General features: G+C 34.4%; 1 protein-coding gene across 1 annotated transcript; it reads right to left on the reverse strand.

Moving 5' to 3' along the window:
- Positions 1-8611: 8611 nt before the first annotated feature.
- LOC127104142 (pectinesterase) lies at positions 8612-10965 on the reverse strand. Its single transcript, XM_051041345.1, has 2 exons — positions 9986-10965; positions 8612-9689 (listed from the first exon to the last, which is right to left on the reverse strand). Exons 1-2 carry the CDS (start codon positions 10872-10874, stop codon positions 8998-9000), a joined length of 1581 nt encoding a protein of 526 aa, XP_050897302.1. The 5' UTR covers positions 10875-10965; the 3' UTR covers positions 8612-8997.
- Positions 10966-12402: the final 1437 nt, after the last annotated feature.

Below are 12402 nucleotides of genomic sequence, written 5' to 3' on the forward strand. Positions count from 1 at the left end.
GGACTTTTGGATAATGTGTAAATGCTTTTTGGACTGATTGTAACATATTGTACGATTCTAACTTAAGACCTATTTGTGTAATTAATTATAATGCTCAAACTTTGTCTTGTTATTTCATTTGTAAACCTGTTTAGACCACCATGAACATTCAACTAATGGTTGCCTATAGTATATTACTATCAGCAAAATAAAAACGTAACCAAAGGTTTAAAATGAACCATACGTCACAAGTATTTCAATTTCAACTCCAATCACAAAACCAACAAAGGATCTTGGAACATGAGTCTAAACATGGTGACTTATCTCAAACCCAACACATACATGCTTCAAAAATGCAAATTTAATTTAGGGACCCATGAAGGACTTGGAATTTGGCATTAATAACAAGTGATCATAAAAAAAATAACATGGCTCTTAATACTTACTAATAAGAAAATGGACTTTGGATTAGTAATGTAAAAGAGATTTGAACCACACTTTGGACTCGCAATATTAATTATGGACATGTAGATGGGAATGGGCCTTTTTTTAAAAACCAAAAGATCTTATGGATAAACCAAAATGGGCCTTGTTAACCAATAAGTCCCAAAATGTGCGTACCATCCCATGCTTTAGTAACAACAATAAGAGATAAACGCAACAAATGTTTTCTTGAGTCATGTACAAGGATCTTAACAGATGAAATGCTACTGAAATATTTGTTGAAAATTTGGTGTTACTGAGGGTTTATTTAGAATAATCATGTAAGTATTGAATGTGTCTTTAGAAATGATGGGGAGTTTGGAGTAGCTTAGGGCTGAGAAACCCTAAGATAGAGTTTATGCCTTATAACATCTGGTGGTGAATGCTGGTGAAAGATTTTTCTTACCCGGAAAAAATTGGGGTATGACACATATTTCCTACAATTTATGTCATATGAAAATGATTACAAGATAAACGTTACTCCTTATGACATTACAAACAACTTTCATGTTGACATCAAGGGCTAGTTTTGCTTGGAAAGTCATTTTTTCTGGTGAAAGATTATAGGTCATTTTGTATGTGCCCTAGTTAGGAGGTCAACTTCCAAGGACCATAACTTTCTCAATTTTTATGATATTAAGACAATCCAAGTTTCATGATCAATTTCAAGATGTTTTCTCCAACTTTGATTCTTTGATAAATTTCAAATTCAACTTGTAAGGGCATGTACCAAGGGGAAACATTATAGGTCATTATGGGCCATTACCATTGAACAAGCAATTTTCCTCAACTTCTAAAATGCATAACTCCATCATGCCAAATCCAAATGAGGTCAAATTTGTGACCAAATTTAAGAAGGATGAAATATATAAAACTTTGTTGAAGAAACCATTTCCATTTGAAGCTCATAGAAAAAGTTATTCAAGGTGGAAGAAGTGGCCACTTGACTTAGTACTTAGAAAAATTTCAATTATGTTTGATTTCTCAAACTTCCACCTCAAACTTCATCATGATCCAAGCTTCATATGGAAAATTGTTCAACATAAAAGTTGTTCCCCTTGATGTTACCTTTCCAAAAAGTCCAAAATCACTTTATTTTGACAAGATTTGAGGGACTTGCGTATGGTTCCTTTCATAGGTTTGTTTTGGCAAGATTTGAATCCAATTATCCATTCCCTTTTGCATGCTTACATGTCATTGTTGTAGGGTCAATTGTGCAAGAATTGGAATGTGATTGTATCATGAATTGGGCCCAAATCATTGCTTATGTATCCATGCACCAAACTTGCTAACTTTGGCAAAATTTCAAATGGTGTAGAAAGCATTTTCGTTGCCTATTTAAACAACCGCATTGCATCAGAACTTCACACACACTTTGCCCAAGGTTTGCCAAGTGATCCCAGGACCCCACACCATAGAATTCCTTGAAGGTTTCTTTGAAATCGATTTTGAATTTCACCTTCTATTTTGAGATTCAAACTCCAAGGAACCATTGCCTTTTACATCTCAATTGGTAACTGCAAGCAAGAGGAGGAAGAACCAAGCAAATTCAGATCAAGATCAAGTCAGATTTAAGCTACCCGGAGGTGATTTTTCAAGAACTTTGAGCTTTCGATTCTCTCTTATTTTTTCACTATTCTCTTTGATTTTAGTTGGCTAAAGTCCTACCAATGTAGGCAACACGATTGAGTTACTTTGAGGTCAAATCGAAGCAACTCAGATCATGAACCTCAATTTTCAAATCCATGTATCTTTCAATATACTTGGAATTGGATAAAATGGAGGTCAGATTCGAGCTCCGGAGCATTTTTCCTTTAAAACCATATCCTTACTTTTCATTTTTGTGGTGGTTTGTTGTGGACCAGTCCGGCGAGGTCCACCGAAGAAGATGACCGGAGCTAGGGCTCCGGTGGTGTGTTGGCATTTCCCAGACCATCCGATCATGTATCCACTATCTAATCCTGGCCCTTACTTTTGAATACCACGTGTGTGATGCAGTTGACTGAGGTGTTTGATGGAAGTGTGCGCTTGGCCATCAGATCTGCCACCTCAATTAATGAGGGAGATCTGATGGCCCTTGATTTTTGATATTTTCTGATTTTTCATTTAACTACCTTATTTTGTTTAATTCATAATAAATCCATTTTTAATCCAAAAAATATGGGACTTTCACCAAAAATCTTTAAATATTTTTCTTTTCCATATGCTGAATCAAAATTATCTTTTCGATTAATTTTGGTATTTTTCATGAATTAAATGTTTTTGTGCATATTTTTAATTGTTTAAGAATACTTCTGACTTTTTAAAAATCATTAAATTTTTTGTCTAAGGTCCTTTGACCTTGTTTAGCCTAGGATAAATCCCTTGGCAAATTATTTGGTGTTTTGAAGGGATTTGAGGTTTTGACCAAATTAAAATGCATTTAAATTCACTTTTAAATTGATTTTTAATTGATTAAATGTTTATGAATTATGTTGAACCATTTGTATGGTCTTGTGATGTTTGACTTTCAGTTTGGGCCTTGGTCATGGTTGATTTGACTTTTGTTGGATCAAAACCATTGGATTTAAGGGATTGATGAAATGTACATTTCATCTCCCAAAATGAATGAATGATTTTGATCAGATGAAATTCCTCTCATGATCAATTTGTGCTTCTATTTCCCCTTCCCTCTTCATCTTCATCCCTATTCTTCCCCATTCCTTCATTTGACCAATGAAATCTCTAATGTCTAAATGCTAATTGATTCATCAATGACCTTCTGTCAGATGAATCAATATAAGTATGATTGAGATAGGTGCCTCCCATTTTTATTTTAGTGTGTGGTATGTTTTAGGAGTTTGGTTCTTTGTACCAAATCTCTAACATGCATTAACACCTATATTCTTATTGCCCGACCTCAGATAGTTGTGACTTCTACATAAGTCCAATTACGATTGCTTAACATAGAGCTAAATTTGACCCTCAAGGCATAATATTCTAGTAAGTGAGATTGTAAGTCTCCCATTCTTCATGGAATTGTGTGGAGACTTGACCTTTTTTCCTTTCATGAGAGCTAGTGGCATTCTTGTTGAGTTATCCAAGTTGAAGCCCTTCTCATGGAAGATGTCCTGGTTCAAGGATCCATACTTGTGAATGAATGGTTAAGTGTTCTCCAAAGAATGAATTAATTAATTAAAATTCAACACTAACATTTGACTAACCATTGACTAACTCTTATTCATTTTTGCTTTTTGTAACAACCCGTATAATATATATCTAGAATAATATCATACAAGTGTTATTATTTGGTACTGATACAACATAAGATCCTAAAGGCACCATTATATACACATGTCCAAACTAAAACATGAATGACACATGTCATACAATAAAGCCTAAATAATAAAAATCTAAGAACTATGTACAATATCTTCATTGTACACCACACCACTCCACGAGGACTTGAGCAACTAAGGGATAATCGTAATGTATGGAAACATGTCACCTGAGTTCAGATAACTCAATAAATCACTATTCTGATTCACGAAATATCGATCCCCGAACGGACTTATGTTTAAGCCAGACCCGGTTCACGCATGCTCGTATGATTCGACTTTCACGGTGGATATCGGGTCCTCTATGGGGCTTAAGCTCAATCCAAGCGACTGTCACCCGTATGGGCCTCTAACCCACTTAGGGTATCTTTCGCCGTATGTGCCTCTAACCCACTTAGATTTCCACCTTTCCCCCATGTCCTCCATGGTTGGGGTTCAAACCCAATCGAGGCACGAATCATTGGTGCCACATCCCCACTTACCGCTTTACCTAAGCCTTTGAAGTGGTATGTGCACCATCACAACTAATTCTAAAACGTGATTAAGTCTCAATAACAATAGGAATTTTGTAACAAAGGTTCCTCACTAAAATAATATACAAATTCTCATGGCATCATAACACTATACATTCTCATTATATAAAATGACATATGTTCCATACAAAAGCATATTGATTCGTTTATCAGGTGAATACTTGTCCACGATACACACCTAGGTACCGTTGCGTCCAAGCATCACCGTATACTCATTTCAATAACCTATATTATATTTCTAAGTTATTAATCAATTTATTCTCCTAGGTTTCCTTACTCATCTTCATAAGGTTTTAAAACATGTTATTTCACATTCGACACAACAACAATGTTTAACATTCATCATAATATAATTCATAGCATTTATAAGGCACATAATATACTATGACATGGTAATATAATAATATTATTTTACATTATCTTTCTAACGCATCCGTCCGCGTCCAAAACGGAGTTACAACACTCAAATAATTTAACAATCTAACCTAATCAAGAATATAGGTTAACATTTGTTCCCTGCATACATATTCAACAATAAGAGCTTAGTCTAGTGGTAAAGCTTATTCCATACCAAGGATGTCTCGGGTTCGACCCGCATTGGTGACTTATTTTAATTTATCAAGGAATTAATTCATGTCAATTGATTGATCAAATGGAATAGTCGATTGAATGGGATAATTCTCACAAAATTTCACTAAACCAATGGACTAATCAATTGAATGTAGGAAGCCAATGGGATAATTCTCACAAGTTCATGAAGCACATAGTCATAATAACAACCATAACCTTCAATCATGTGAAGAATAGTCATAATAACAACCATAACCTTCAATCATGTGAAGAACACAACAACCATAAGAGAATCACAATACTCATGAAAATCATGCTTGAATCATCTTTCATGACAACTTTCATGCATAAGCTAGAATCCATAACACATCAACATGATTCAAAACACAAAACCTAATCTCTAACTAAATAAAAGGATCTAACTAGAACTCACCTCTAACACATGGAGATGATGAGTTGAAATTAGTGATGATGAACTTCCATGGTACTTCTTCTTCTTCCCTTCTTTCTTCTTTCTCTCTTCTTCTTTCTTCTCTTTTTCCTCTTCTCTTCTTCTCCAACTGATAACACTTAGAGCACACAGGAGCTCTAATTTTTACAACTGACAAGAGATAGAGTACATAGGAACTCAGTTGGTCTCAACTAACAACCAATTGAGCATTTAAGGGAATATGGGATATTACACTTTTATTTCCATGTCATTTACTTTATTCAATTTAAATTTTAGTCATTTACCATTCATTTGCCATTTACATTTCATATAATTTGTTTATGTTCAAGTCTTTTTTCACTTTGCTCACTTGATACATATCTTGTGATTGTAGATATTTTTATGTGTTTTGATTTTGTTTGTGGTCTTAGGATCCTAAAACACCTAATAATAACAAAAACTCTAAAAAACATTTGGTTGACTGTTGGGACTTGATCTGAATTTTGGACTTAGAATTAGGCAACATTCTCTGTGCTAAAGGACTTGGCCAATGCCAACATTTTGAGACTGAGCTATCTTTGACAGTGACTTTCATCTGATGTAAGACTTGTGGATCTCTTTGATTCATCTGCTACTTTGTCTTTGTGCTTAATTATTTTTTTGTTATGGTTTATGTCTGATGTTTTATTCTGAGTTGATCAAGGAATACTTCATCTGATACATTGGAAGACAATGAAGATTGCTAGCTATTGGAATGTCTGCTTGGATGTGGCTATATTTATTTGATGCCTTGATCTTTATGAGGTCTGGATATTTCTTATTGCTCATTGCTTATTGCTTGATCAAAGTCCAAAGGAAAATGGGTTTCTATATGACATTCTTGTCTGTTGGATTGCATCCCATTGGTCAGATCTTTTCAACTCTTAACTTTTAATTTTTTCTTAGAATAACCTCTTCATCTTCTCCCACTTCTTAAATTTCAAAACTTTTCCCTCTTTTCAAAAATCTTCTTTGCTTGTAATTTCAAACTTAGACATGTTTTAATGATTAGAAACTTTGGCCTTATGCCAATAAATTTTTAAATCTTTTCTTAATCAAATTTGTAAATAAACTTAACCATATTGACTTAAATTTCAAAAGACAAAAAAGTAAATAGAAACCCCATTCAAAAATTTGGCTTTTATGCCCTTTTACTTAAACTTTTGTTAAAATTAACTCATCAACTCATTTGAAATTTTTACCACGAACTCCGAGGTTTTGGTCCCTCATTTCATGTTGGTACGTAGGCACAAGATCGAAGGTCTTGTCAAACACAAAAATATAATCAATAAATTCTTTTCTCATCCCCACACTCCTCTTATCAAACATCTTTTATACCAAAAACATATGGACACAAAAAAGGGCTCCCTAGGAGTACCTATGACATTTTGGGTGCTAACATCTTCCCTCTGTGTAACCAACCCCCTTACCTGTAATCTCTGGCATTTTATTAGTTTTATTTGAAAACTTCTTATTCTTGGGTTTCGTTCGTACTTTTCCCTTTTCCTTTGGAAACAATAAAATCGTGGTGGCGACTCTGGTTTTATTGACTTCAAGTTTATCCATAGCTTGATGGTCATGAATTTACCGCTATAATAATAAACGATATAGAATGTAAAATAGAGTACATCATACACACAATCATGCACCACAACATATCATATTCTCACACCCAAATCATCATCAACTTCATACATAATAACATTTCAATTATCATCAACATCATACGCAACAACATTATCATCACACATAGTCATATTTCACGCATACATTTCATTTATACTATGCGACTCATGACAATAATAACGACTCATATGCGTGTGGTACCATTCATGAACACTCAGGTTCATCCTGTTCCTGGTCCCCACCATAGGAACAAAGCACACAAAATCATTACCACCACTATAGATAACGTTTCATCGATTCCCACCTGAAATCGGCTAATTGCTCCCAATCCCCACCATAGGACTAGAGCATACAAAAACTGGACCGAAGCCCGTGCACCATGATGCATGATTCTCAATAACATCCATTGTCACAATAAGGTTCACCAAAAGGATCCTCATACACATCTCACCATTTATGCATCACATCATTCATCATGTAGAACAATCACTTCATGTTACAACGTCAATGACATCAACAAACATCAACAACTCATCAACACCTTAGAGAGAAGAATGGTTTTAGTGGGGGGTGAAGTTTTCGTTTTCGTGTGAAAGTTTCAGAAAGGTGGAGTTGCCGTTTGAGGTTTTTTTTAACATGTTAATTTCTATTTAATTTCTTAATATAATTAATAAAATGAGCCAAACAAAAATTTGGGAAGAATGAAATATTTTTCCACCAATATAATTATTATAGCGTCGGCCACAGGAAACGCTACTATTTAATGTATATAAATAAATTTAATAAATAAATAAATCACTATATAGTGTCGGTAACGTTGCCAATACTAACTAGTGAATAAATAAATACTCATAAATGCCTTAGCGTCGGTCGTAGTTGCAGTTATCGTATTGATAAATAAATAACTATATACATAGATAAATCAATAATTGTATAATATCGGTTACACCACCGCTACCTTCTTGACGAATAATTAACTATATAAATCAATCAATCAATAAATACATAACATTGGTTAGACCACAACTGCGTGGCCAATTAAAAATAAATAAAAAAGTGAAAACTAATATAAAAATGAAAATAAAAAAATATCTTGTAGTGTGTGCGTAGCATGGACTAGACAGACACTAGTGAAGATACATAGCCTCGGTATCGGTATCGGTGGTTGATGCTAAATCTAGACGGCTAAAACACAATTTTCTAATAGTAGATCCGCCTTATTAGACGTGCCTTAGTGTGGCCTAAGTATAATTTTCACTTACTAAATAGCTCACATTGATAGGAAAGTGAGGGTAGTAACATGTATACAATTCATGATCAAGTGTGGAAGAAGTCATGACCACGATTCTTTAAAAAAAAAAAAAAGACAATCAACGAGTTTTATGATCGGAGTGCAACAGATGCTACTTCTTAAGAACCTTAAATACAGGCCAATGACTCTTTAAATACCTCAAGAGAGAGGATAATTTGATATGCACGCGGATAAACAACCCAAAAGCATAGCATTTGCTATAATCCCACAAAAACATTAAAACTTTTAACAACCCCTGCTAACCTAAGATTGCTAAGCGTCTGTCATATTTGTTTAGCAAAAAAAATATATAAACAAAAAATTTAAATATATGTAAAAATGATTTACTTTAATAAAGTAGAAGAACTTTTATACATATACGAATCGGTGCATATACAAAATAAGCTACAAATTAAGTAGTAATCAAAGAGGAAGAAACTAACTTAAGACAATTTTTTTTTCTTATTGAAACTAAATGTAATAACTAACGACTTATCTTAATCCATATGTATTGTTCCTATAGTTGACTCTTTTGAGACAAGAGACATCTATAGCCAGACAAAGTACAGCATCTTTTCATAACCTTTGTACAAACGAAAACTACATCACAATAATTGTCACCACTCACTCACTCACCATGCTTTCACCATCCCCTTTTTATACTAAACAAAATATCATCAATTTGAAGACTCTTCTTCTCCACTATACATGATCATCAATCACTCTCTTTCACAGTCCTCCATCAAACGGCACACCACTTCCAGAAATCCATGACTCGCCAGCCAAGAAATTACCAACCGAATATTTAACTGCTTCCGAAGGATTTGTAATTACATGAAAACCAGACCAATTTACTCTCCCATTAGTATTAGCACCATCACCAATATTCATATATTCTGCATAATAAAGTGTGCTCAAGGCAAAACCACCACTCCATGGAGCCCAACCTTGTGAGTTTATAACACCGTCAATGTTACTTTTCATTACAACCGTTCTTGAATACTTCTGCCACGGTCTTCCTAGATAACTTTTCACTGAATTTTGAGATGCTTTCAAATCACCAGCAGCGGTTACACGGCAGTTATGGATCACTATTCCGGTATTCTCGTTTGGATCTGTTCTTCCCTGTGCCGTTACGGTGTTCTGTTGGTTGCCCATAGGTTTTCTAACTAAGATGTTGCAGTTTTGAAGGACGGTAACAGCGTTACCAAAGATGAAATCAACTGTTCCGTAGATGTTACAGTCACGGTAGAATTGACGGTTGGCATAGACGTATAGAGTGTCCTGATAGCCTTTGAAGGAACATCGGTAGAAAACGGAGTGATCGGCGCCGGAACGGAGAGCCACCGCTTGGTGTTTTTGTGGTCCGGCAGTATTCTCGAAGGTCATATCTTTTGCTATGAAACCATCTCCCATAACAGCTGCACTCATTATTCATTATTTAAGGCTTAGATTTTTGGATTTATTTTTTATATTCACTTGACTAAAGAAAGTAAGAACAAAAAAAGAAAAATATTATCTGTTTTTAGATAAAACATACATTGAAGTCTTTATGTTTATCTTTTATTGTTAATTAATATATATGACAAAAAGTTTATGATGATGTCCTTATCTTAATTATTTGTCAGTTAATTCAAAAGTGTTTTCATATTACAACTTTTACTATTTTATTGATCATATGATTAGATTAGTGATTGACAATTAATTAAGAACTTACCAAAAGTAGCTGAGCGGAAAGTAGTAGAACCATCTTCTGCGTTATGATTAGCGGTAACAATGGTGGAATCCATTCCATCTCCAAATATCATTATATTCTTCACTGTCTTCTTTATATCAATGTTCTCTTTATATACACCTGTTTTCACATGAATCACAACTCTTCCTTTTCCACTTCCCTTAGCAGCTGCTATGCCCTCTGAGATTGTCTTATAGTTTCCACTTCCATCTTGTGCCACCACAATATCAGCACTTGGTGTCGTCTGCAGAAGCTTTCTATCTGAACCTGAAAGCCAATGTGGAAATCCATCTGATAACAACCTTCTCCCACCATTTCGTTTTGTGCTTGACAACGAGGAGGACGATAATGAAGACGGCATCGAAGAAGCTAGAGTGTTGGTAATGGACAAGGAATTGCTAAGCAATTTAGTAAAGTTGGTTAAGATGGAAGGGAAGTAATTTAAGTGAGAGGGAAGGTTGAAATCAATGAAACCATTTAGACAAGTTTGATGATTGGTAATGGAAGCACTTTGCCAAGTTAATTTGTCATTTAAATTGTTTGAGTTTATGGAGCGATTAAGTTGATAAATTGTATCCTCATAAAGCTCTACACAATCTTCCCATGCTGACTTGGCTCTATTGTCTTTGAAATTATTCAAATCCATGATTGAGACAAGTTTGTATGCTTCAATAGCTTGGTCCATGCTAACCTTAATTGCAGTGTCATGAAAGGAAGAAGAATGTAGGGTTGATAGTGTATTAGGGGTTCCAATGTAATGGTTACACACATGAGGGTATGGTGTTTGATTGCATGATAATTTGGCATTCACAAAGAAGAGAGAAAAAAAGAGAAAGTATGCAATGCAAAAATTGAATATGAGTTTATCCATATGAATGAAAAAAAGGAGAAAATGACTAATTATATGGGAAGAGGTGGCTAGGTGTATAGAATGGATGAGAGGACTTGGTTATGAATGAAAATAAAGTGCAAAGGAATGGTGATATTTATAGCTAAAGATGTTTGGCTTTTTTAATGGCCATACATCACACAAAATACAATTTGTAATATTTTTAAAAATAAATATTAATTAAAAAATCATTGGATGAATAGCCTAAATGAATTAAAATTGGATGAAGTAGAAATTGGATTGAAGGCTAAAAGTGTTATGGCTAGGAATTAGAAATGAAAGGTTCGGTAACAAAGTTGTGTATGTCTTGTAATGGTGAATATGTTCTTTTGATTCGGTAGAGAAATGACTAATCTCTAAGGTAAATATTCTAAGATCTAAGTCAATGAGAGAAATGAAAAATAATATGTGAGTGAGAATGAATTTGAATATCTGGAATGAAGCATTTCGCCCTTATATATTAAGAGTGGTTGAGATTGTTCGCGTGTGATGTAGCGTGTTATACATAGAGCCACCTGATTAGTTCGGATAGTGATTGATGCACGGATAGTGATTGATGCACTGAAGTGAAAAATTGTTTTCTTTATGGTAAAGTGAAACTTTATGGTGTAGAATGAGAGCTTTTTTGTTTTCACCTTTAGACTGAATACTATCAAAACTAAGTGCAAAGTCTTGAAGGGATATCACTAGCATCGGGAATATATGCATTAAATGTTATTTCCGCGATAAAAAATATATTCCAGGGAGTTTTGACATGTGTCCCTATGTTAGACGATAATGATATCTTATTTGTCTTAAGATACTTGAGTACTCTTAAGTAGTTTACGATGAGATCTCGGTCTTAGGGATGCAATTCACACTTTTCAATGTGTTATATTGCACGGTTCATAGTATTGGAAATGCATATAAAAAGTCCATACTACAAGTATTTTCTTTTTCACAGCTTGTGGGTTAGGAAATTATCCTTTTTCTTCGTTTACGATTCTACTGTTGGTGTCAATTTCCTGCATGGTCCTTCATGCTCGACCAGTTTGTTCCTCCTATTTCAACGTGTGATAACTCCCAAACTTACTTCTTTTAAGGAAAACCTAGACTCCCCTTTCCTTCAATCTTGCTTTCTTTATTAAAGTTTATGGAGAAGAGAGCTAAAGGCTTCTAGTTTGTCTATTTTGCATTTTGGAAAACCCTTTACCGTATATATACTTTGAAAGGGAGGTCATATATTGGGAAGATGTTTGTATTTATTCATTTTTACGTGTTGCCAGGACCTTTATAATGGAGGGATTTCAACTTGAAATTTGTAAGGCATCAGGAACACTCGTTGGTGTGGGTCGATAAAGAGACATTGGATACTGCCTTTGTCTTTGTTATTTAAGGTTGTTTAGAGCATGCCATCATGGAGGTGGGGCCCTCCGACGACTAGGGGTGTTTCTCCCTAAAGAGAAAAGAGGATCTGCAATAAATTTTATATATGTGTTGTTTGTCTCCATGAATGCCTATTTTCTTTGAT

The sequence above is a fragment of the Lathyrus oleraceus genome, chromosome 7 (assembly GCF_024323335.1).
Source record: "Lathyrus oleraceus cultivar Zhongwan6 chromosome 7, CAAS_Psat_ZW6_1.0, whole genome shotgun sequence".
Lineage (NCBI taxonomy): Eukaryota > Viridiplantae > Streptophyta > Magnoliopsida > Fabales > Fabaceae > Lathyrus > Lathyrus oleraceus.